This window comes from Aspergillus japonicus (genome assembly GCF_003184785.1).
Source record: "Aspergillus japonicus CBS 114.51 unplaced genomic scaffold BO86scaffold_21, whole genome shotgun sequence".
Classification (NCBI taxonomy): domain Eukaryota; kingdom Fungi; phylum Ascomycota; class Eurotiomycetes; order Eurotiales; family Aspergillaceae; genus Aspergillus; species Aspergillus japonicus.
In genome coordinates, this window is record NW_020291658.1 from 118325 (window position 1) to 141906 (window position 23582).

At 51.5% G+C, this 23582-nt stretch overlaps 9 protein-coding genes across 9 annotated transcripts; 5 read left to right on the forward strand and 4 right to left on the reverse strand.

The window, feature by feature from the left end:
* Positions 1 to 918: 918 nt before the first annotated feature.
* Positions 919 to 2308, forward strand: BO86DRAFT_84215 (Rho GTPase Rho4). Its single transcript, XM_025677730.1, has 3 exons — positions 919 to 1396; positions 1461 to 1664; positions 1724 to 2308. The coding sequence occupies exons 1-3, from the start codon at positions 1109 to 1111 to the stop codon at positions 2084 to 2086; spliced, it is 855 nt and encodes a 284-aa protein (XP_025528092.1). The 5' UTR covers positions 919 to 1108; the 3' UTR covers positions 2087 to 2308.
* A 284-nt stretch (positions 2309 to 2592) lies between these two features.
* BO86DRAFT_388924 (DASH complex subunit DAD1) lies at positions 2593 to 3614 on the reverse strand. Its single transcript, XM_025671990.1, has 3 exons — positions 3323 to 3614; positions 3108 to 3170; positions 2593 to 2987 (listed from the first exon to the last, which is right to left on the reverse strand). Exons 1-3 carry the CDS (start codon positions 3410 to 3412, stop codon positions 2805 to 2807), a joined length of 336 nt encoding a protein of 111 aa, XP_025528093.1. The 5' UTR covers positions 3413 to 3614; the 3' UTR covers positions 2593 to 2804.
* Positions 3615 to 3781: 167 nt separating this feature from the next.
* Positions 3782 to 5473, forward strand: BO86DRAFT_361439 (zinc-binding alcohol dehydrogenase family protein). Its single transcript, XM_025669862.1, has 4 exons — positions 3782 to 4301; positions 4355 to 4440; positions 4480 to 4981; positions 5031 to 5473. Exons 1-4 carry the CDS (start codon positions 4201 to 4203, stop codon positions 5410 to 5412), a joined length of 1071 nt encoding a protein of 356 aa, XP_025528094.1. The 5' UTR covers positions 3782 to 4200; the 3' UTR covers positions 5413 to 5473.
* A 528-nt stretch (positions 5474 to 6001) lies between these two features.
* Positions 6002 to 9184, forward strand: BO86DRAFT_361441 (uncharacterized protein; the record flags this gene model as incomplete). Its single annotated transcript, XM_025669863.1, has 4 exons — positions 6002 to 6430; positions 6498 to 6972; positions 7023 to 7835; positions 7884 to 9184. The coding sequence occupies 4 exons, from the start codon at positions 6002 to 6004 to the stop codon at positions 9182 to 9184; spliced, it is 3018 nt and encodes a 1005-aa protein (XP_025528095.1).
* Positions 9185 to 10972: 1788 nt separating this feature from the next.
* BO86DRAFT_84243 (uncharacterized protein) lies at positions 10973 to 11530 on the reverse strand. Its single transcript, XM_025677731.1, has one exon. It carries the CDS (start codon positions 11275 to 11277, stop codon positions 11017 to 11019), a length of 261 nt encoding a protein of 86 aa, XP_025528096.1. The 5' UTR covers positions 11278 to 11530; the 3' UTR covers positions 10973 to 11016.
* Positions 11531 to 13206: 1676 nt separating this feature from the next.
* BO86DRAFT_418634 (uncharacterized protein) lies at positions 13207 to 14077 on the forward strand (the record flags this gene model as incomplete). Its single annotated transcript, XM_025675084.1, has 2 exons — positions 13207 to 13701; positions 13775 to 14077. The coding sequence occupies 2 exons, from the start codon at positions 13207 to 13209 to the stop codon at positions 14075 to 14077; spliced, it is 798 nt and encodes a 265-aa protein (XP_025528097.1).
* Positions 14078 to 14825: 748 nt separating this feature from the next.
* Positions 14826 to 16055, forward strand: BO86DRAFT_388927 (alpha-ketoglutarate-dependent dioxygenase AlkB family protein). The gene has a single exon (XM_025671991.1). It carries the CDS (start codon positions 14884 to 14886, stop codon positions 16012 to 16014), a length of 1131 nt encoding a protein of 376 aa, XP_025528098.1. The 5' UTR covers positions 14826 to 14883; the 3' UTR covers positions 16015 to 16055.
* A 9-nt stretch (positions 16056 to 16064) lies between these two features.
* Positions 16065 to 17308, reverse strand: BO86DRAFT_399162 (glutathione synthetase ATP-binding domain-like protein; the record flags this gene model as incomplete). Its single annotated transcript, XM_025673606.1, has 3 exons — positions 16065 to 16232; positions 16288 to 17120; positions 17176 to 17308. 3 exons carry the CDS (start codon positions 17306 to 17308, stop codon positions 16065 to 16067), a joined length of 1134 nt encoding a protein of 377 aa, XP_025528099.1.
* Positions 17309 to 17889: 581 nt separating this feature from the next.
* On the reverse strand, positions 17890 to 19752 carry BO86DRAFT_312091 (acyl--CoA ligase; the record flags this gene model as incomplete). Its single annotated transcript, XM_025667938.1, has 5 exons — positions 17890 to 18412; positions 18486 to 18910; positions 18974 to 19411; positions 19471 to 19608; positions 19660 to 19752. The coding sequence occupies 5 exons, from the start codon at positions 19750 to 19752 to the stop codon at positions 17890 to 17892; spliced, it is 1617 nt and encodes a 538-aa protein (XP_025528100.1).
* Between the last annotated feature and the right edge of the window lie 3830 nt (positions 19753 to 23582).

Sequence of the window (23582 nt, forward strand, 5' to 3'; positions counted from 1 at the left end):
TTCCAGGCTCCAAGAGAGAAAAAGTAGTCGGACAAAATTACGTCAGAAGATGATTCCACTCCTAGTCTTGGTCGGAAACTGTCACAACGGACGGTTAGTCTACGGTTTGAGGCAATTACGCAAGGAACCGCAGTTGACAGACGCCATCCCATTCAATCAACCAACAGATCGGAATCAGCCCTGGCACTAGGAACCATAACCCCGATTTAAAGATCGGAAGTGATCTGAAGGACAAAGGAGGAGTTGGCAAGAACCAGAGTAGGTAGTAGGTACTGTACAGTACAGTCCGTCCTGTACCGGGCCACATGGGGGAGGACACAGCTTGGATGGGATGGAGCCTTGGTTCTAGCCCAGTCAGAGTCCACCAATTGGTCCAATTCAAGGAATTGAATGAGATGTGACGAATCTGCTAAAAATAAACTTGAAGATGGAGCACGATGTCAAGAAAAAAAAAAAGCTCACAGGAGACAAGACAGGAGCTGAAACTGCGCTGGACTTCCTCAAAAGTAGGGAACTACTTGACAGCGGAGACGGTGCGTCATTTGTCCCGCGGCGTTGCCATGGCAGCTCATCGGCCGGTAAACATCGGTCTGGCGGTTTCATGTCAGCCGCAATGGGGCCCTCCGTCGCAGCACCAGCACCAGCACCAGCAACAGGAGCTGCCCGCCCCATCAATGGCTCTTTGGCCATCGGTCCCCGTATCAGAGGACTCGATCTTGAAGCCTGACCTCCCTTCCTCCCCTTCTGAACTTCTTCGTGCTGGTTTCGCGTATTGTCTTTCACGTTCTCTTTCCCAACCGCCCCCCCCCCCTCCTCCTCCTCCTCCACCTCCGCCTTTGCCTCCACCACTACCACTACCACTACAATCGATCTCCTCCTTCGTGCAGCAACCTCGCAGCGACGTGTCGACTTTGGAGCCTCATTCTCACAAGAACGGAAATTCCATAATTACCTACCACATTTCAAACCTCTTGGCTTTTTGCATTCGGGCAACCAGGTGGATCTTGAATAGTGATAATTATCTGGAAGCATTTCTTGACCGACACTTTGGTCCCCCTTCCGGAAAGACTGGATACCTACATTCCATCAATTCTCCTATTCCGACATCATGTCAGGTACCATGTATGATGACCAAGCTTATGCACCCTCGCGTCGTCATTCACTCGCAACTCCTCCTCAGTCCATGAATCCGCGACAAAGTCGGACGCGCAGCCAGAGCGTCAGAGTCAGCAACGGCACCGTCAGCACAAACACCAGTGTTTCCAGCGGAAGGATGTCCGAAGCCACGAATATCACGCAGCCTCCGGCATATTCCAAAAAATTTGTGGTGGTAGGCGACGGCGGCTGCGGAAAAACCTGTCTCTTGATTAGTTATTCGCAAGGTTATTTCCCGGAGGTAAGTGCCTGACGGTCCCTGCGGCGGCTTGAATCTTCCGATCCAACTGACCCCCCCGGTTCAGAAATATGTTCCTACAGTCTTCGAGAACTACATCACACAAACAACTCATCGGGCTTCCGGAAAGACGGTCGAGCTCGCTCTCTGGGACACTGCTGGCCAGGAAGAATATGATCGTCTACGTCCATTGTCGTATCCAGAGACGGATCTCCTGTTTGTTTGCTTTGCGATTGACTGCCCCGCCTCGCTAGAGAATGTGATGGATAAGGTATGCTTGACTCTTGCCCGCCTTTGCAACTAGTGAAAGCCTCTGACCAACATACATAGTGGTATCCTGAGGTCTTGCATTTCTGTCCAACTACCCCGCTCATTCTAGTGGGCTTGAAGTCGGATCTGCGCAATAAGAGAACATGCATCGAGCTGCTTAAAACCCAGGGTCTAACGCCGGTTACGCCCGAACAAGGCGAAGCAGTGGCGCGTCGTATGAACGCCTCGTACGTGGAATGTAGTAGCAAGGAGATGCGCGGTGTTGACGGCGTATTCGGGCTTGCAGTTGATATTGTGGTCTCCGCCGAAGAACAAGACTACAATGAACGTCAGACGTCCAGCGCTGGCAGCAAACCCCGAGTCGGTGCCGGCGGCGGCGGCGGCGCAAAGAAGGTCAAAAAGCGCAGCTGCAAAATCCTGTAACTGGTTGGCTCGTTCTATCTCTCTACTGACTCCCCGACTGCGACTGCTAAATTGTCATACACCCTGACCCCCCCAGCTTTTCATTTCCCCTTTCACGCTCATGCCACACACAAGCCTGGTTGCTTTGACGGCTTCACCGACTCTTTTCACATGTGATACGAAATAGCAAAGCGAGATGGACCCGGCAATGATCGGCACCCTCCGCTTGACTTTTTGATGTTGGTTCTCAGTCCACTTGGGCTAGTATCTGTTTCTTGAAATTTGCCGGCGGCTTTCTGTTTATCCAATAGCCTCTTACGTTGTTATACCTGCTTGGCCTTGATGATTTTCTTTTTCATAAACTACGATTGTCTCAGTCATCTCACACTCCTGTCCCCTTCTTTCTATTCCTTGAATGCTTTATGTCTGTTATGAGCACGGCCATAGGGCCTTTATTCGTTATGCATGGGACGGGTGTTTTTTCTTTCTTTCTTTTTTTTTTGGGCGCAAGCGAAACCCCATGTAACTGAATTCAAACACTATCCCCAGAATTTCACTGGACAATCATCCAGTAATTCATTCATCTCTGAAAAGAAAAAAAAAGGATATCCTGCGACAAAATAAGTAGACAAGGTCCGTTAACCACGCCAAAACAGATTCACGCCATACTCAAAACGCCCGATTTTCGCCAGGTATCGTAGCCAACAAATTATATATCTCCACCTCCCAACAGAGCAGATCAAGCCGCAGCATCCTTCATCTCCTCATCGCGAAGCGCACTTTGCCCCTCCTCCTCCTCCTGCTCCTGCTGCTGCTGCCCCTCGTTCCGCCGATCCGGAGCCTCACTCCCCTCAGCCGGCTGGCCCATGAAATTCTCAAACCGCGACCACAGGGCCTCGACGGAGCCAAACTCATTCCCCACCTACGCAAGGGTAGATTAGCGATCCAGTTGATCCTTGCATGGAAGCCAATAGAACCCCATCCTTCCACGTAGTAGGGAAAAAATGAAGAAAGGGTGGGGGGAGGGAGCGGTGAGACCTACAGAGATGATGCTCTCTAAGTTCCGATTGAGCCGATTCATATTCTGAAGAACTTGCTCCATGCCCTAGCCAATCCCCGCCATATGAGTTTAGTTTTTTTTTGTTTGGGTGAGTGATTTTTGCTGGGGTGTGCTCTCGCTTTGACGAAGGTCCGGCCCAATAACGCAATGAAACGGTCCATCGTACCGAGAGAGTCTGGGATGAGAAGCGAACTTACCACGGCGATTTCTCTCACGAGTTCTGCCCGTTGTTGCTCGAAGACCGTCGGGGTCATGGATCGGGATTTTGCGCCGGGCGTGGTTGACATCTTGGTGGCGGGCTGGCGGTGCTCGGTTGATGGGTTGGTCTCTTGCGAGTGGAAAGCTGTTCAATGGCGGGTCTTCGATGTGAGGTCTGTGGCTCAATGCTGAGTTACTCGGGTTGTACTGTACATGAATAGATGATCGTATCCTAGCCCTTATCCCGTCTGCTTGCGCGTCGACTGTTTTTCGATGCTTGTCTTGTGGCGGGGCGGTCGGTACCTGGCTGTCCCGATTGGGAACGGGTTTGTTTATCATGCTGGGCAGATCGTTTCACCGCTTGACTGTCCGCCTTGGCTTATCGATAAGGCTTTTGCTGCAGGGATGCGCTGTTTCTCGCGATAAGGAATCATGCTGATCTGGTGTATGCAGAGAACGGGAAGACGGCGATCCTCAAGCATGCAGAACGCTCAATTCTTTGAAAGATTCTGACTGCTCAGAGCTAAGCTTGTGTTTGATACCTTGGGAATGCGAGATGACAGCTCTTCTCGGGCTCCGCGATGTCCGTCTAAGGATTTGACTACAACTTCGAGAAATGGCTTCTTTGCGCGCCATTGCGCTACTCCAGGACGCGTTATTACCGGCTTGCTCATTGCGGGCTGAAAGAACATGTGCAGGCTAGCATTCAAAACGCCTAAAGTGCGAAGTCACTGACTATATTGACAGAGCATATAGTCTCTTGACGTGCTGGTGACGTAACCCCACCAGAGAGGTTATAAGTTCAATCCGCGGTGACTGCTATGTCCTTTATCGAAGCATTCCTCGAATCGTGAAAGACTTGACGACTCCAGTCACAATGAAAGCGATTGGCGTTGAAGAGTACGGTCCTATTGATCATCTCCAGGCAAGGGAAATCCCGAAGCCTTCCGAGCTCCAGCCCCGGAATTTGTTGGTTCGGTACGAGCGATTTGTCTATTGATGCGAACAAGGACTAAGATCAACTGTTTCAGGGTCAAAGGAGTATCCATTAATCCAGTGGATACGAAAGTGAGAAACGGAACTTACGATGACTACCCAGGCAAGCCCATATCTATTAGTGACCCAGGGTAGGATTATTTTACTGACGAACCGCCAGACTACTATGATAATGTCCCCCGACCGTTTCAAATCACCGGATACGATGCTGCAGGTGTCGTAGAAGCAGTTGGCTCTGAGTGCTCCTACTTCAAGGTTGGAGATGAGGTCTTCTATTCCGGGAGTCCCATCAGACAAGGTTCCAACGCAGAATATCAATTGGTGGATGAAAGGAGTGTGGGACACAAGCCGAAACGCCTGGACTTCGTCGAAGCCGCTGTCATGCCTCTGACATATATCACGGCATATGAAGCGCTAGTTGAGAGGCTTGGAATCAAGAAAGGCGAGCGAACAGCAATCTTGATCATTAACGGCGCTGGTGGAGTCGGTGCTGTGGCAATTCAGATTGCACGCGTACTGCTCGAAGTGCCGGTGGTCATCACCACAGCCTCGCGACCGGAGACGATCAGCTTCGCCAAGGAAATGGGTGCTACGCACGTTGTCAACCACCGCGAGGACGTTTCGAAACAAGTAGCAGATCTGAACATTGATCTCCCTTTGAAGTATGATATACCCCAGTTTCAATGGGACATAAACTGACCGTTCATCCAGGTACATTTTCATCACACATTCCACGGACCAGTACATGGATACATGCGCCAAGCTCTGTGCTCCATTCGGTAAAGTTTGTTCGATTGTGCAAGGCCAGGCGAAAATGTATGGGACCGAGTTCATGTCCAAATCTCTCACATTTGTCTGGTGTCTGCTTGGCACGAAGCCGTATCACAAGGTGGACGTTGATTCGCACCATCGCATCTTGGAGGAACTCTCGGAGTTGATAGATTCCGGAAAGATCAGATGTCATTTGACCAAGCGACTGAAGCTCACCCTCGAAGGTGTCAGGAAAGGGCATGAACTTCTTGAATCTGGTGGAAGCATAGGGAAAGTGGGCTTGGGACTGGATGAAGCAGGGCCCGGAGAGCTATTCGCTTGAACTGATTGGCATAGAGACATTGCCACCCCATGTTGCAGCAGCATTTAATAGGTATAATAAGAACCACACTGGTATAATAATATAGACAGGGTGCTGAGAATAGATTGCTCCCCGCAAATTCCCCGCCTCAGGCAGGGTCTTTCGCTGGGCGGCAATGCGGAGAAATCCAACACTAGTCCTATAGGAAACTCTTCAGCATCGATGCCTGCCGTTCGGGTCTCAACTCAGCGTCTAGTTGGGCCCGGATACGACTGCTCCCGTATTTCTTTCCTAAACTGTGATCGCGTCAACACTCTAGCTCACGCAGACTTCCTGCAGTGTGCCAATGGTTTCTTGCTGTGCTGAGCCTGTGTTCGCTGATCCTGAACCTGCCTATGTCTTTCTTTTTTTCAAGTATTCATACATGACATGTTTCAGTCCGGCTTGTCCGAACATGCAGGGTCACAATGAGCATCTCGGGATAGGGTCAACCGAGCCTTGAACCTGATAGAGAGCCGTGATGGAACTGAGGTATAAAGTCGAGAAATATTCATGATGAAAGCTGATCAGCACCAGCACAGTGTGCAATCACAGCTCGACATTGATCAAAATGCGCTTGACCTCGCTTCTGATTACCGCGCTGCTCTCGCGACAGAGCATTGCATTCGCTCACAAGACGACCGGACCTTATGACGACCTCGGCTCGTTTCAGAATCCAGCATCTCGCGCACGTCCTCGTTTCCGCTACTGGCTGCCGGATGCCAGCGTTGACCCCGGACTCGTCCAACAGAATATCAAAGATGCTGGCGCTCTAGGTGCTGGTGGTGTTGAGTTCCTCCCATTCTACGCTTATGGCTCCGAGGTATCAGGAGCGGATTGGGTGATTTACGGCTTCGGCACCCCAGCGTACCTCAAAATGTTCAAAGCTGCTCTCGAGGCTCACAAAGAGGCCGGCCTTGCCATGGACTTTCCCCTTGGTCCTAACCAGGGCCAGGGAGTGCCTGCACGGTATGATGATGAGGGGCTTCAGTGGGATCTGGTATGTGACAGAAAGTGCATCCAGGGATGTTGGTTCATACTGACTCCTGGGACTTGAATACCACAAGGCCCCCTACGCAGTTGCTATCCCTCCGAACGGATCTTATGATGGCAGGCTTCCAGGCTGGGATACAGGCGATTTGGTGGCACTTGTTACGGCTCAGGTCCTTTCTGCTCGGAACATCGCAGGCCAGACCGTTACGACTTTCTACACTGTGGCAGTGGAGGATCATATGCAATACGTGCTCAAGAATGCAACACTACAGGACTGGACAGACAATGTATCATCGGAAGGCACCGTTCGTCTGAAGCTCCCTTCGTCTCACGGCGAAACTTATCTGCTTTTTGCATTCTACCAGTACCTGACACACACCCAAAATCTCCCAGTCAGCTCAAACATGACCGGGACAATCTTTGACAATGGATCCTACATTGTCGATCACTTCAGTGCGAAGGGAGCACAGGTAGTCACCAAATTCTGGGATGACTATTTGCTCGAGGACGCTGAGGTCAAGGAGCTTCTGTCCGAGGTTGGTAACTATGGTAAGCATTTCTGCCACACCGAGGAACGAACATAGCTCATAAGTCGACAGGCTGGGAGGACAGTATCGAGGCGACTTCGAACATATCGTGGACGCCATCACTGCCGAAAGTCTTTTATGACAAGTATGGCTATGACCTGAAGCGTTTTCTACCACTGTTCATGTTTGGCAACAACAACATTGGCATTCAGAATGCTGCACCAGGCTCAGTAGAGTGCCTGCTAGACACTCCAGACCAAGGAAAGGGATATGTGAATGACTTCCGTGGCGCTCTGATGGAGGGATACCGGGCCTACGTGGAGCATTACACAAACTGGACCAACGCAATGAACCTACAATATTCATCTCAGGTTGCCTACAACCTACCTGTTGATGTGTTGGCTAGTGTCCCATATGTCAATGCACCGGAGTGCGAGAGCTTGCAGCACCAGAACAATGTTGACAGTTATCGACAATTCTCTGGTCCTGCGATCTTAGCAGGAAAGAAAGTCATCTCGAACGAGTTGGGCGCTGTCCCGACAGAAGCATATAGCCATACGATTACAGAGCTTCTGTGGCAAGTCAATCGAGCGGCTGCAGGGGGCGTCAATCAGGTCGTGTTGCATGGGCAATCCTACTCTGGAAACTACTACAATACGACATGGCCAGGCTATACAGCGTTCTTCTATCTGTTTTCGGAATCATACTCTGAGAAGCAGCCATACTGGAACCACGGATTCTCGGAAGCCTTGAACCACATTGCGAGGTTACAGTATTCTCAGCGCAAGGGTATCCCCAAAGTTGACTTGGTCGTCTACAGCAAGGACTCCGCATCTGATCCGTATTTGGGCACTGTCTATAACCAGGCTGATCTGATCGGAAATGGTATGTGTCTTCGCTCCCACTTTCGTGGATTTTACGTTCTGACCGGAGAAGGTTACACCTATGCCTACTTGTCACCCGAGAACTTCGCCTTGCCTCGAGCCTATGTCAAGAATGGATCACTGGCACCGGATGGCCCCGAACTTTGCGCCATGATTATCCCAGGGCCGAGTAACCTCACTCTTGATGCGATCGGCTATATCAAAGATTATGCCCGTGCAGGTCTTCCGGTGATCTTATCAGGTGGACTGCCCAACATCTACTTCACAGAAGATGGGACTGAGACTGCCGCTCGGGCAGGGCTGGCCTCTCTGCAGGCAACCCAGAATGTCTATACAGTCGCTGCTGGTCAAGTAGCTAGCAAGCTCTCAGCTTTGGGAATCTCGCCCAGGGTCAAAGTGCAGGCAGATAGGACCTGGTATTCGACCTGGAGATCCGACAGCGACGGCACAGAGTATCTTTTCATCCTCTCGGACCTGGTCAAGTCTGCTGGCACGGTAAGTGTCGCAACCACCAAACAGCCCTACTCACTAGATCCCTGGACTGGCGAAGAGAGGCCGATTTTGGCATATCAGCAGAAATTTGGCCGCACAGTGATCCCCTTCTCTTTCGCTGCAAACCAGACCGCCATACTGGTCTTCGGGAATACCACGACGTCTGCGACGTCGCTCCGTACCACCGAAATTCCCGCTTCAATCATCGGGCATGAGTACAGTCAAGCAGGGAGCCTTCATCTGCACGTCTCATCCAGCAGCCTGGCAGAGACATCACTGCCACTCTCCAACGGCAAAACCATCACGCAGCTCACCAACCGCACCGTCGCCCCAAGCATCACTCTTTCTAACTGGAGTCTCACCGTCGAGCATTGGGACCACCCTCTCAATATCGGCGATGCCTCCACCATTGCGCTCAAACACAACACCACCCACAAGCTCACTTCCCTTGTCTCTTGGCGCGACATTCCTGCCATCGCCAACGCCTCTGGAATAGGCTACTACACCCACAGCCTGGCCTGGTCGCCTTCAGCATCTGCCTCAGGCGCATACCTCCTTCTACCGAAAGCCACCAACGGGGCGCGGGTCTACGTGAACGGACACCGCGTCCCGCCCTTCGACTACCAGGCCCCGAAGATCCACATCAGTCCGTACCTTCACGCCGGCACCAACGACATCACTGTAGAGGTTCCGTCCGTGATGTGGAACTACCTCCGCTCCATTTTTGCTGAGCTCTGGACAGGCGGCATTCATCCGACGGATGTCTTCAGAGCCTATGGAGGCTTGCCCGGAACAGTGGACAACGGGCTTATCGGAGAGGCAACGGTTGTGCCATATGTAGATGTGCATGTAGGATGAAGATCATCCAACCAAACTTTAGGATCGCCAGCCAGAACATAGCAAACAAATCAAAGCAATCCTAAAACCAATGCGATCGTCGGTCGGGAATTGAAGAAGACACAGTAGAAGACGACAATTCCCCACGTGTGCTCAACCTAAACCCTCGCCCTGAATACCTACCGAGTCGAACAGAGCCAAGACAAACCAACCCGCCTTCTATTTTTCTTCCATCCTCCCGATCATCCGATCATCCGATCACCCAGAATTATTCCCCGTACCAGCAAAACCACGAACCATTGAGAGAAATAAGCGAGAGGGAAATGCGGAGTTTGTTCCAAAAAAACAGGCGCCGATCCGCGAGTAAATCCACGGTAGTGTTAGCGCCCCCCGGCGCCCCCAGAGTCCCAGACACCCAGACAATTGAGTTCGGCGCCATTGTTCACCAGCCTCTAACCACGCTCAGTATTTTACTCCTACTGAGTAGCTCGCTAGTGGAAGGTCTAGAACACCCCCCTACCCCCCTAACCCCCTACCCCCCAAAACCCCCGAAAAACAAAGCCATTGTTCCGACCGACTAGTCAGCCATGGATCAGCGACCACGTTATTCAGATTTACTCAGCAAGAATCGAGCGGCCTGCGACGCGACTGAAGATCATTTTCATTAACACACCCAGTCACTCACTGCGCTCACTCCCGTTATAGCAAAAAGAAAAACAACGGCATGTCCCAACCGACCGACCACCTCCCCAACCAACGATGACCCCATCATCCATGGCCCATCACATAGTTAGTCGCAGTCGCCTCAATCCGGCCCAGCATTGCGATTGCCCCGAACCCGAACCACATCTCGGAAACGGGCGAGGAACGGACGAACGTTAGCCTACACGATCACTAGGCACGAACGAGCCCGGGGCAACAATACTCGAACAAGTCGGCAAACAATGATGTCAGTGGTATCCACTCCCCGGAGACAGGACGTACAGTAGTCTAGACTGCAGTCCGTCACGCAGGGACCAACTTGAACAAAACCCGTTACTGAACTTAGTCGGTTTGTGGAATACGTAGTAGATCTGTTTTGGGGTATGTTGTTCACTAGTCGACTGGCTTCCTGGCCTCACCGCTTGGGATCCCGGCGCATCGCCGGGGGGGGTGGTTGGGGCAACGGATGGGTGGGTGGGGAATTGGATTTGGGGGGTTGGGGCGAAGGAGTTTGGGCATCATTCAATTCTTGCTGATGGTCATGGTGATGATGAGTCGGGTCTTATAGATGAAGGCAAATGAAAAGGAGCTGAACTTCGTGGTGGTTGTCACATGGACAATGCAAACCACCGAACCAAGGAACCAGAGGCAAGGAACAGGATATGATTGTTCATGCGGTGGGAGTTTCGAAATTCAAATCCAAGTTTTGTAAATTGTTTTAGCCATGCTTCATCCATCAGCTTGTAGAAATATAAGATTTCACCCAAAAGAAACACCCCTAATTGTGTTGGCCTACTCCTGCGCTAAAGTGAAACCCAGAACCAGAAGTCCCATCCCTGAAATAAAAGAAAAAATTGTAGTGGCATCTACTCCATGTCTAAATACCAAACTCCGAAGCATGAACTCGAGAAGTAGAATAGAAGAAAGGGTTCGTCTCGTCTTGTCTCGTATAGTGATTCGTCGCGTGATTGTTTGTGTTGCCATGTACAGAAGCATATTGATGTGTTGTAGCATGGTGGAGATCGTAAGGAGGGTAAAGTGGGGTTGTTATACGTGTAAGTGAGGGTCTCCGGGACCGCTCGTCGCTGAAGTCATTGTCGCTGATGATTGAAACGCCCGTAAATCGAATTGTGGTGTGGACGGTGTGTCCTTCAGGTGGAGGCGCGTCGATTAGGGACAAGGATGTTGCTAAGGCGTTTCCACCGCTGCCCTGGCGAGGACATATTGTCCCGCTCCATGCGATCCTTGTCTATACTGGCTTTTGAAGAAGACTGTGTAGATGATCGCGGTCGGGTGACGAAGGCTTCGTGGTCGGCGAGGACATCTTCAAGTCGCACGTCGGAGTCGGAAATGCGAGGGTGGCCATCGCTGGGGTCAAGGATCTCGATGAACCGGGATGGCATGTCGCGCATATTGTGTGTGTATGTGTTTAATTGTAGTGTGAATGGGTAGAAGAGTGTGTTTGGGAGTTTTGTCTTTGGAAGATGATCCAGGGGAAAAAGAATTGCCTCGGTCGTGTTTCGAGAATTGGGAAGGCTTGCTTTTTGACCTCTTTTACTTCGCTCTTAGTCGGCTGGGGGCGGAGGTCGTGTGCGTGGTCACGAGGGACGCGGAGAGAACTTTATTCAAATATGGGGAAAGCGGTCGATCATAGAGGTACGTGCATGCAGATATTGACCAAAAATTCAGATCCTCACGGTCGAGTAAGAAAATGAGTGTGAGAAAAAAAAAAAAGTAGGAGGGCTGGAAAGAAGGTCTGAACGGAGATGGTTTCCGTGTAGCCTCTCCAGGTGGAGAGGAGGGAGGACCCTTAAAAAGAATCGAGGGGTAAAGGATGTCTGAGGATAAAGAGAAACCCCTAGAGAAAAAGCAACGAGACGGGAGATGAGAAAGGCACGGATGTTGCAGTAGTCGAGAATGCCGATTCGTTGGTTACAGTTTCAGCTATGCGCCAGACAGGGATGTCGAAGCAGTATGGTTTTTGCACCGGAGGGGGAGGGGGTTCGGTCAGAAAGATATCTATGTCTGGCGGATAAAGGGCGCGAGGCGCCGCTGACGTCCCGGGAAAAGAATGAATACATTTATATGAATAGGAGTCCTCTACGGTAGGACCCATCAACCCTTGGATGGTATGTCGATTATTCCGCGCTTTTCCCGCCTCCCCAATAGGTCATTGTACCGGGACAAGCGGGGGTTGGTGATCATGGATGGGGATCAACTGTTGGGACTGGTATGGTGGCGCATCAGCCAGAGCAAGGGCAGCGACATCCACTTCCGCCGCGCAAGCATAATAATCTGATGGGTTGGCGGACCCTGTGATTGATGAGGATACGTGAGTATAAGCGGGGAACGTTCTGTGAGAGGAAAAGCGGTTCGTCCGTCATCCTGAAAGGGAGGTGTGTAAAAGGGAGATATTGGTGCTGATTGAAGCCGATGATGCTGATGGATGCGTGGGATGGAAGGGGGTTGGTCCGTTGCCTTGGGCCACAGTGAGTGCCCCTCCTTCGGGATGTGCAAAGGTTCAAGCACGGCGAGTAAAGAACAAAGAGAGAAGGAAAAGAAGAATGATCGTCATCGGGTGACCGACTGTCAGGTGTAGAGAAGAAAAAGTGCAGGTATAAATCATGGGATTGTGAGGAGGACTCCACCCACCGGTTCTTCCCGCCCGTCCCGAATGGCCATAAACGCAAGTGTACTCCGTAGTTCTCGAGGCAACAACTTATCCTCACCCGCTGACTGACTGACTCACTCACTCTCATCAGAATAGGACATGACGTTGTCAATCTGTGGCTGCAATTTTCATTGATGAACTGTGGCTTGACTGGGGCTGGCGATCATAGATAATCCACGCACACCGTAGAGTGGGAGACGTGTCCCAACTCCATTATTTCCCTTCGCATTCAACCAGTGTCCAACCAATGCCCAGCGCGGGGGCAACTTTCAGATCAGCAGATTGCAGGTGTACTGCCTCGAAACGGCTCATCGCGCAACGTAAGAGCTTCGCAAGCTCTTGGACAGATCACGGGGGCTATTCTTAGCAACGGATTGACGTCGAGTCATAAGTAGGTAGGTGGAATGTTGAATGAAAAAGGAAGCTTGTTGCCATCAAGGGAAAAGAAAAAAGGTTAGTGGTACAGAAGATAGATTGGATTGAGGTCAACAACAACCGTTCAACCCGTCGAAGTTCTCCTCTCGCGGCATGTGCTACCTGTGACGTCATGGCTCCTAGTTACTTACTTTCCTTCCTCCCCCATTTCCTCCCTCACGATCTCTATTAGGTACAGCACCTAGTAGCTATCGAACATCCGTCATTCTTTTATGATGTTCCACCAGTAAGCGACATGCCGAACAAGCGCGTCAAAACAAATACCCGGTCGTCACAGAAGCTACCTTCTCCGCCTCGATCCGAACAGGATGCTGCAGTCGCAGATGACGCCCATGGCGTGGCAGACCCTGCGTCAGGCGGCGGGGGAGCCACAGAACGTCAGACTAGAGACCATGACTCAGTGACGTCGGACGTTGCGGATGAAGACGAGATGCCCGAGGAGACAGGGAGCACTGACAAACAGCTGGCCATGCATGAGGCGGGATACGCAGGCGGAAGCGGAGCAGGCTACAACGCGCTCAAGTCGTTCAACGGCCACGTGTATTCCGGGATGGTGGTTGGGGGCTCGCATACCTGGAAGTACGACGAGGGAACGTGGAAGGAGACGAAAAAGGAGCCGGACCTCTGGCGCATCGACTACCACACGAACAAGCGACGTGCAAAAAGAGCGCCGGAGGGAAGCGGTGCACCGGTGGGGACGGAGTATCACTGGTTGATCATCGGACATCAGGTATGCCTGTGAGAGGGCTCCTTGTGTTTGGGGCGTGTAGAAGATCAGCAGTGGCATTGCTTACCCTGAGCAGCACGTCAAGAAAGTCGATGCGAAGACCTACGAGACCCATCTGACCGGCTCCAAGTACAAGCTCGCGTATAAGTCGGCCTCATCGAACTCGTGGTCTGTTCCGACCGTGAAGAAGCAGCGGGAGAGAGAGGTCGAGCTGCTGGAGGATGCGAAGCAGCGCGTCCAGGGACTGCCTCCGGTGCTGGCGTCGGAGAAAGTCAAGGTTGAGAAGCATGAGAAGGGGCAAACGAAGCTCGACGCTATGTTCGGCAGGGCGGGGACCAAGCGAAAGGCGTCTCAGGATCCTCACCAGGGAGATGAATGAGAAAGTATGCGATTTGTTAACTAACTGTGGTTGGCCATCATGGATGCTGAATCAAAATGTACACGGGATGAAGATCACCTTTTACGCCCCCGTGCATCATGAATGGAGGCAATAAAAAATTACTCCCTACATGCAGATGAACTGAGTATCCCGCTCAGATACTACTCAATATTTTTGATACGGGCTCATGCATTATGACTATTGTATATACTCTCGTAGCATGCTGGCGGGTACGATGTTCAGCAACTCTATTGCTAACTCAGGCGCATTTCTGCGCATACACCTCCAGCCGGGAACTGCCTACATGCGTATAACGCAAGAGGACTCAACGCCTTCCTACAGAGTAGTATCATTATAAGTAATATGCGATCATCTGCCACTTGACCTTCTCAAGCTGCAAGGGTGAACTGTTTGCAGATCCTCTCCCGCATCACGCAGGATCGTCAAACCAATCTGCTACGGAGTACTCGGTAGAATCAATCGCTTCAACATGCTATGAGAATGAACGTGATGTTGAAAGAGAACGAGGCAGAAGAGAACATACCCAGAAAAGAAAGCTACTCCATATACTTCAACGCAGAAAAAGAGTGTACAGTCTAGACCCGCGCAGTTCCTTACTAGAGACGATTCGGATCGATCCGATCCACAATAGCTGGAAACAATGACATCACTCACCTACACGATTCTTTCTTCGCGCCTTCGCGCCTCGAGCTTCGAGCTCAATCTTCTAGTTCTTCACCTTTCTGTACAGCTATAGTCGGACGCAACTCAATTGACGAAGCGGAGTTCCCATTGCGAGTTTTACAATGTCTAAACGAATCAATTCCTTCTTCCAACCCATCCCGTCGAAGAAGCCCAAACCCGACCCGGAAGCTACTTCACCGTCCTCGCCATCTCCAACCCCCGTCGTGAGCACGCACCACTCAAACTACCCCATGCCCATTCGCAACCTCCCCTCGCATATCTTCAAGCCGATCGCCAATCTTGAGCGCGTCCGGCCCCCGCAAGCCATCAACAACCAGCCGCACCTCGACCTGCTGTATTTCCAGCCGTTCATCCCGTCGCCGATCGCGCGCGATCTGTTCAAGTTCCTCCGGAATGAGCTCCCCTTCTATCGCGTGCAGTACACCATCCGCCGCGGCCCAGCGGAGACACTCATCAACACGCCGCGTTACACGACCGTCTTCGGCGTGGACGAGACAAGCATTTTCATCCCGGGTTCGCAGGATATCGCGACGACCAATCCGAAGCCTCCGAAGCCTATTGGCGACGGCAACGCCTCGTCCGAGTCGACTCAAACCCAGACTTCCACACTCACCCTCGTAGAGTCCCGCACCCGCGCCCCGCCAACCACTCTCAAAGACAAAGCCAAGTACAACCATCCCCCGCGGCCCATCCCGCCGTGTCTCGATGTCCTCCGCCAGGCCGTCGAGGCTGCCACCGCCGACGGAACACATTACAACTTCTGCCTGGTGAACTACTACGCCACGGGCGATGACAGCATCTCATACCACTCGGACGATGAGCGGTTCCTGGGGCCGAACCCCACGATCGCGTCCATCTCGCTCGGTGGGCAGCGGGACTTCATGCTCAAGCATAAACCCGTGGCCGGGAGCGATGTTGACGCAGGGAAGCCGCTCAAATTCCCACTCAACTCCGGGGACATGATCGTCATGAGGGGCGAGACACAGGCCAACTGGTTGCATAGTATTCCGAAGCGGAAGGGGGCGCAGGGGAACCAGGGGAGAATCAATATCACGTTTCGGAAGGCGGTGGTACCGGGTGGTACAAATAATTATTATAGGTATAATGTGGGCGACGGGGCGGTTTATCGATGGGATGATTTGAGCAAACGGATGGTTGCTGTCAAGAAAGAGAAAGAAACGGAAGGAGAAAAAGAGTCGCAAACGGTAAACGAAGTAAAGGTTAAGGAATGAGGCGAGGCGACGGAGGTACCCCGTACCTGGCTGGCAATACTTGCACAATATTAGGACCGCAAGAATGGGTTCTTGTAGTTCCGGAACTGTTCCAGTGATACTGCGCCTTCGAGAATATGCTGTAGGAGGGTTCCGTAATCCCATCCGATAGCAGCGGCAGCGAGGGCACAGAGACTGGCTTGATCTTCACGGCCAGGACGGCCAGGACCAGTCATGTTCTAGACCACACAGATTAACCTTTTGGCCCTGGGAGAGTAGATAAGAAAGACATACAGGCTTCATGTTGATATCGAAAATGGCGAATTCGGATCCCTCGCGGAACCTTCTGATATCGATACGTAGGGGTGCGGTGGCCCCGATCAACTTCGCAATCTGCTCGCATTGCCGCATCACAGAACCATAAGATGCGTCCTTCATCTCGTCTGCAGACACTGTGCGCGAATTGACAGTAACAGCCACCGCGCCACTGTAAGGCGCCACCCCGTCTACATGATTGAATCGCGTGACCGGCGGGAGACTCCAGTGCGAATCATGACCCGCAGACGGCGGCATGACCGTAACAGTCGCCTCCTCGCCGGTGAGGAATTCCTCGATCAGCACCACGGGGGATTCTTGCACCAATGTGTTGACATGGGCCTCAAGCTCTGCACGATCGCGACAAAGCTTCACGCCGTGGCTACCGCGGCCACGAACGGGTTTACCGATGACTGGATAGCGGGGGATCGAGTCCAGAATGGAGGATGTGTTGTCCGTTGCGCGGATAAGCCAGGACTGCGGGAGAGTGAAGGAGCCGTGCTTGCGGAGCTGCTCGTTCAGATAGGCTTTGTCGTCAAAGTCCTCCACTAGCGTCGGGGGTTGTCCGACGACATAAAGAGGGTCGTTGGAAGTCAGTGATTTCGACACCTGCAGCGGATGCGAAGAGAACAAGACCGTATTGGCCCAGAGGTGGGTAGCACCTTGTTGGACGGCGGAGAGGATGCCCTCTTCGGTGTCGGGGAAGCACCAGCCTTCCTGCATTGAAGGGTTCGGAGATACTGTGGGGGTGAGGACGCGTACACCATGCTTACGAAGCATGTGAGCAATGTCTGCGCCTGAGTCTTGGTAGCCTGCAACAAACTGTCAGTTTCAATTTTTGAAAAGTGAGCGGAAGGGTTACTCTACCACCAGGCTTCCGAGGCTTGCGGGCACCGTTGATAACAGGTGGCTCGAGGGCTTGATAGAGTACTGCGACCGTGGGATGACCACGAGCTAGATTGTGACTCAGTCGCGCGGACTGCTGTTTGCATAGACTCATCATGGCGACGATATGTGGCTTTTGTTGGTCAGTGCCGAGGCAGATGAGCTCATGATATAGCATCTGGAGCTATCCGAAAGTGCCGAAATCGGCACTTTCGGTCTGACCCGATGTAGATTGATGATATCATTTGATCTGATTTGCAATCATGTTGTGCTGACAATATATGCACCTGAGGAGTATCGCCTGAAAGAGAACATATTGATAGCACCAGAAAGACGCCAAAATGGTATTCTTGGAGTTCCAACAATCGAGGTGACTGCAGGGACTGGCACACAGCAGCGGAGAGGCACGGCAGAAAGTGTGGGTTGCTCCGGGATGCTATGGGCGGCAGGTACGTAAAATGGTGGCAGAAAACCACACCGCCTAAAAGCCGTACTTTTTTCACTTGTGAATCTCGGAGCTTCTAATGGAATGCTCTTGTATTTTATCGGAAGGAGGATACAGAGGGGTTTAATTGTTCTTTCCAACTTGGTGATTGGAGTGAATGCTTAGTGGATTTTATGACTGTGATTCATATGAATCAAGTACTATCCTTGTAGCACACACCCTTACAACCTCGGTCTCCAGCCGTCCTCGATCTACTTCTGGCTCTGTTCCCTTAACAGCCTCTTCAAGATCTTCCCACTCGCATTCTTGGGTATCGCGTCCACAAATCTGACTCCTCCCGTCAAAGCCTTGTAGCTCGCCAGTCTCTGCGCGAGATAACTCTTCACAATTTCCTCTGTGAGCCGATCTCCATCCCCTGGTCGTCGCACTACATACGCTTGGGGCAACTCCGTCCCTGGGACCAGATGCCTGATACCAATGACAGCCGCATCAACAATGAGCGGATGTGATATCAGCACAGCTTCTAGCTCCAGCGGAGCTACCTGGAACCCACGGACCTTGATCAACTCTTTCTCTCGATCCACGATGTACCATTTCTCTGTCCCCGCTTCACAGTATCCGATGTCACCAGTGTGAAACCATCCGTCTTCATCGAAGGATGCTTTGTTCGCGACGGAGTTGTTGAAGTATCCTGGTGTTACAGTTGGACCGCGGACACATATCTCGCCGCGAACGTTGTATGCAGAGATGTTGTTTCCCGCGTGGTCTATCAACCTGTTTATGCACAAGTGAGCCATGGCGTCCCATAAATGAAAGAGGCGACTCGAGAAGGTCAGAAAATGCCTACTTAGCTTCCAGGTTCGGAATCAGGCGACCCACAGATCCTGTGTAATCCTGCTCTGGGTACGGGAGCGTGGTTGCGATACAACTTGTCTCCGTCATTCCCCAGACTTGCGTGCAAGGTGCCCCCTCACCCAGCAACGCTTGGAGCCGCCTCTGTGTTCCTTGGTCAATGGGCGCAGCGCCGATCGAACTCGTCCGGATAGACCTTAAGTACCTCCGCTTGTAGGACAAAGGACTCATGATGATGGCGATGACAACGGGCGGAACAACCGCCAAGTCGGTCACATGGTACTTCTCCACAGTTTCCAGCAAGAGTAAGAGATCGAAACGCCTCATGATGTAGTTGGTGTGACCGGCCTTGAGGCTGCCAAAATGGGTGGAAGGTACGGCAGCAGCGTGGAAGAGAGGGGTGGGCACAACGCGGGAAACCTATTTCAAATATGCTTATGTTACTTTGGAACCGCGTTTGTTGTAGTACAGGACAAGGCCAACTACCCAATATGGTCGACGATGCAACTCGAACACGAGCTCATGTTGCGCAATCAGATTTGTGTGAGTGATTTCAGTGGCCTTGGGCAGACCTGTTGTTCCGCTGCTGAATAGCCGAACAGCTGTAGTCTGAGCCGCTATGGACCCATCGTGAATACGCTCCCAGTCCTTTTCGCCATGCTCAAACAGATCGGTCCAGGATACGGTCCCCTCGGGAATTGTTTCTCTCCTGGCGTTGAAGATGCGCACGTGTGATAAGGAAATGTTCAGATCACGCGCAGCTGTTCGGATAGGACCGAAGAGCTCAGACTCGGTGATAATAAAGCGAACCTGCGCGGTGTTTAAATGGTGCCTGAGCTCCAAAAGTGTATAAGCCGGGTTAGAGCCTGTGAAGATACCTCCGATGCCGACAATGGCGAGGACGAGCATAGGGTAGTAAATCTAGTGGAGTCTCAGCCATGCTCAAGTGGTGTGCAGTGCGCAAGCAATGGTTTCTGTACATCATTGAAGGAATGAATGTTGACGCAGTCTCCCTTCCGCACGCCCCAGGCATGAAGACCAGCAATTAATTGACGGACGATGCGACGGGCCTGGTCGTGGCAAATGGATCGAGAGGGTTCATGGGCATCCACATAGATCTGCCAAGATTAGATCCGGACGAAGAGTAGAATGATAGGTGGTACTCTTACTGGGACAGTTCTGTCATAACTGGGATCCGAGAAAGTGTAAGAGAGGACATCAGTAGGGGGCACGGGGGCCCTCGATGGAGGTTCAAAGATCATGGTCGATGGCAAGGCCGACAGAGCATCGAGAGCAGAAGGTTTCTCAAGGGAATGAAGTCTCGTATGAATTATCCGAGGTCGCATTCATAGAGCTATGAGATTTGAGGACAATAGCCCCTTTCCCAGCTCCCTTGCCGAATGGCAATGTTTAAAGAGACCGGAGACATTCACCGTTCAAGAGATGTCATCCATAGACAGGACCAGGGCTCATTGCAATTCCTTGGATAGTACCCAATCGCACCGGGTTATGCCAAATAAGATTACTTTTTGACCCGCTCTCCTGCATCCAGCCAGACTATTGACTTGTTCCATGTTATCAGCCATGCGATTGCATTAATGACATATGCGGCCAGCGCCCATCACCGATCAAAGCCGGACCTCGAACCGAGGATGCGTTCCGAGATCTCCGTACCGCCACATATCGTAGCACATCAAAGGCTAACGAATAAATGTCCTAGCTCGCTGAATATGTCACCGGTCTAACGAGCATTCATGTGGTCTTGAATAGCGACCGCGGGATAACGCTGGGTGGTGTCTTCGTTGCAGCGTACCATTGGGCCCAGTTCTGTTTAGTATGTGCCACAAGATCCCAAGAAGACCCATGCTGAATACTCCGTGCCTTTTGTAAGTGTCTTTCAATGGGTCTGAGCTTGTGATGACCAGTGGTCCACGAGCATAGCGACAAAAACACATCCAGGAGCCAAAATGTTGTGTCGTATGCTCTTGACAGCGTGGTCGGGTCTTGCGCAGAAAGTGACAGGTCCAATCAAAACCAGCATAAAACTCGGGATGAGATACAATCGTTGGGTAGCCGAAGGTTGCTGACTTCGGTGGGTATAGTCTATAGTCGTGAGATCAGATGCAGATGGCCATTTGTGATCGGGGCAAGCTGCAACTTCATCGCAGAGTCTGGACGTGAGGAAATATAGTACATGTCCATCCTAGTCAATTTCGATGATGAGCACTCTGTCATCGAGCCTTCCTTGAGCCAAGGCTTGTGCGTGTATTCTGGCGCAGAGACTATTCCTCTTCGCCAGTAGGGTGGAAGGATTCTGTGTTCAACAACAAGGATGTACAACGAACGAACAGGCAGCATCTGCTAATATTGTGGGAAGTGGCGTGTAGAAGGTTGAGGCAGTCAAGTACAACAGTCCAGCACGAGACTGATGATAATGGAGCTTGGTATGGCCTGCGCTGCTTCAGAGGCGACCATGGGTCAAGCCAGAATGACCGACGCTTCAAGTTTGAGCTCATAATGAATATTCTGCACCCAGGCTGCACTCAGGACATTGGACCCTACTAGCCACAAACACCGAGATTCGCTATCTTACCTCTAATTAGCTTGCAGAGGACTTCGAAATATCATACTCTTGCCAAGTGACTGCAGGATTGTTGGATGCTTCGCCAGGGGGACTAGGTTGCTGGTCGGGCCAAAGACACTTTTCGCCGCCCCTTCCACAGCTTGACCTCTCCTGACCGGAACCACATAAAGCTCCTCAAGAGTCTGAATACAAGTGTTCAAATCAGGAAAGAGTTAGGAGAAGCCCTTTGAATCTTGATTGTATAGTAAATGTCTGGCTGGTTGCAAGTGCCGACAATCATTCCGCAGTCGGGGGGGGGGGGGGGGGCAGCTTATTGTTGCGGCGGGTAAGTAAGTCAGCTCAGCTCACTGTAAGAGTAGCCTTCAAGGAGGTTCTATCTCTCCTCTCCCATTTCGGTAGGAGAAGCTCATTTCCAGTTGGGCTCCACCAGGCTCCAGGCTGCTCATCATTTCCTCTCCTCTCCTCTCCTCCCTTCTCATCTCATCTCACCCACGCGGAGCACAGCAACCCATCTTTTGCACAATCGGGGTCCGTGGATCGGAGTCACTATCTGTCAATAATCAGTGTCATTTCAATTGTTCACCAATTATTTGCAGTTACCAGATAACGATCAGCTCGCTACCAAGGTGGTGTGCTGTGACTTCTCCTCGACTTTTTGTCGCCAAGGTCGACAGATGTCACCCAAGGCTTTGGATGAGCACCATTCTTCCCTTCACTGTATAATGAGAAGGCAGATGATTACGCCAGCTGAAGCCGAAATGTGGCCACTTAGACTTGGCAGTCTCGCTGGTAGGTGAGACAGACAAGGGTCTTCAAGGTGGCATAAGAACTCTATTGTACTTCTCATCTGACGGTCTGTGCCGCAGGGTCCGCCGGACTACTCATGCCCAGGCCCACGTTGTGCCTTGAACGGCAAAGAAAACAGCAGCAGCCTGTTTCCTCTACCTGCCAATGGACACTAAATCTTGGCTTTCTCCTCATTGACTTTGATCGACTTGCTGCTCAGGAGGATCAACAGACTGAGAACCAAGCTCCCGATGCCACCAGTATTACCCGGTCTGTCTCCCGAGGGGAGTGAGAAATGCTGGGTATTCACTTGAGACATGCGGACGTGCAGCCGTGGCTTTATCGCTTCTGGTATTGCTCAATCGAGTGCGCGGCATTGGTCAGATCAAGCCCTTCTATCTACAAAGTCCTTCAATCAAGGTCGTTATCGAGGCTATGAGGCCGCTTAAAGACGGCCTGAGAACTGAGCTGGTCGCCGATGGCTTACCCCTACGCGCACCTTAGATCAACTACGAGTGGTGCTCATGCAGAGTAAGCGTTATGAGGCATCTCTGGCCGCGACCTATCCACCCGAACGAAACAATTTCGGCTTGACCCCCACCAGACAGATCGAGCACTAAATTGACGAATTTATGGCAATTTAGTTACTCCTCTTGGAAATGTGATGCTCTCTTCTACATTGGGAAGAAGGACCGCCTACCTGGCACCAAGTGGTCCTGGCGCCTATTTCTCGAAGCGCCACCAACACTGACGCTGGCGCTGGCCATGCACTTGGACAACACTACGGCAGTAATATTTCAGCCGGTGGGGCATGTTAAGGACTATATTCACAGTCTAGACACCTACGGGATCCCTTGGTGTAATGCGACACAAAAAAAAAAAAAAAAAAAAAAAAAAAAAAAAAAAACAATATGAGGCAACTAGTACCTGGGGGTAAGCTTTCCGGCATTGAACGGAAAAGTCTGCTTCACTTCGCGGATTTTAATTAGCCTCCGTTCCATCTCCAGGCACATACCAGTGTGCAGCCTCGACGTTCTCCCGTACAACTCTTCATTCCGGTGCGTGCAACCGCTCGGCAAAAGCAAAGAAAAAAGTGAAAAAATGAAAAAGAAAAGAGGGTGGCTTGAAGGCTATCCCGAACCAATAAGAGGTGTATAATGATTGTTGTGTTTTCTGGAGCTCAAACCCCCTCGTCTTTGCCTAGACCTGCCCCTCCAAAAGTGATTATCGCGGATTCGGAATGTGAAAGTCCGCGGGCACTCCACCAAGGCGCGGTCAATGTTGGAATCTAGACAACAAAGTCCTTGGCTAATTCTAGTCCATGCCTCCTATTGGGTAACTCACGGACTTAATCAACTTCGATGGTCTAATGGAATATGCTCGATTCTGATGAAGAATATCGACAGAAACATGCATTGCCTCAGTCCCGGAATTGCCGAGCAAAGCAGTATCGAGTTGCATCTACTGAGTATCATTGCGGTGGAGCCGTCGAGGATGACATTCGAATTTGTTTCAGGCCGCAGTGAGTAGTATCCAAGCCACGAAACCCCCAGTCTAGCGTATGATTAGGGAGACGCCATAATCACATCTGATTTGGGCCATGACGGGTAGCTTTTCCTATTGTCTTCCTACTGGATGGTTTTCTAACACCCCTTGGATTCGGTATAATGGCCAGCAATTTCAGCCGAGTGACAATTAGGTGGATAGTATTCAAGTTTCAAG

What these genes read in the sequence shown, in the direction of transcription:
- BO86DRAFT_361439 (XM_025669862.1), top strand. Translation starts at nt 4,201, where the DNA reads ATGAAAGCGATTGGCGTTGAAGAGTACGGTCCTATTGATCATCTCCAG. An exon ending in CCCCGGAATTTGTTGGTTCG is followed by an intron (nt 4,302 to 4,354) that starts GTACGAGCGATT and finishes CAACTGTTTCAG; the next exon opens with GGTCAAAGGAGTATCCATTA. An exon ending in AACATTGATCTCCCTTTGAA is followed by an intron (nt 4,982 to 5,030) that starts GTATGATATACC and finishes CCGTTCATCCAG; the next exon opens with GTACATTTTCATCACACATT.
- BO86DRAFT_84215 (XM_025677730.1), top strand. Translation starts at nt 1,109, where the DNA reads ATGTCAGGTACCATGTATGATGACCAAGCTTATGCACCCTCGCGTCGT. An exon ending in CGCAAGGTTATTTCCCGGAG is followed by an intron (nt 1,397 to 1,460) that starts GTAAGTGCCTGA and finishes CCCCCGGTTCAG; the next exon opens with AAATATGTTCCTACAGTCTT. An exon ending in TAGAGAATGTGATGGATAAG is followed by an intron (nt 1,665 to 1,723) that starts GTATGCTTGACT and finishes CAACATACATAG; the next exon opens with TGGTATCCTGAGGTCTTGCA.
- BO86DRAFT_84243 (XM_025677731.1), bottom strand. Translation starts at nt 11,277, where the DNA reads ATGCGCGACATGCCATCCCGGTTCATCGAGATCCTTGACCCCAGCGAT.
- BO86DRAFT_388927 (XM_025671991.1), top strand. Translation starts at nt 14,884, where the DNA reads ATGTCTAAACGAATCAATTCCTTCTTCCAACCCATCCCGTCGAAGAAG.
- BO86DRAFT_388924 (XM_025671990.1), bottom strand. Translation starts at nt 3,412, where the DNA reads ATGTCAACCACGCCCGGCGCAAAATCCCGATCCATGACCCCGACGGTC. An exon ending in TCGTGAGAGAAATCGCCGTG is followed by an intron (nt 3,171 to 3,322) that starts GTAAGTTCGCTT and finishes GGGATTGGCTAG; the next exon opens with GGCATGGAGCAAGTTCTTCA. An exon ending in ACTTAGAGAGCATCATCTCT is followed by an intron (nt 2,988 to 3,107) that starts GTAGGTCTCACC and finishes ACCCTTGCGTAG; the next exon opens with GTGGGGAATGAGTTTGGCTC.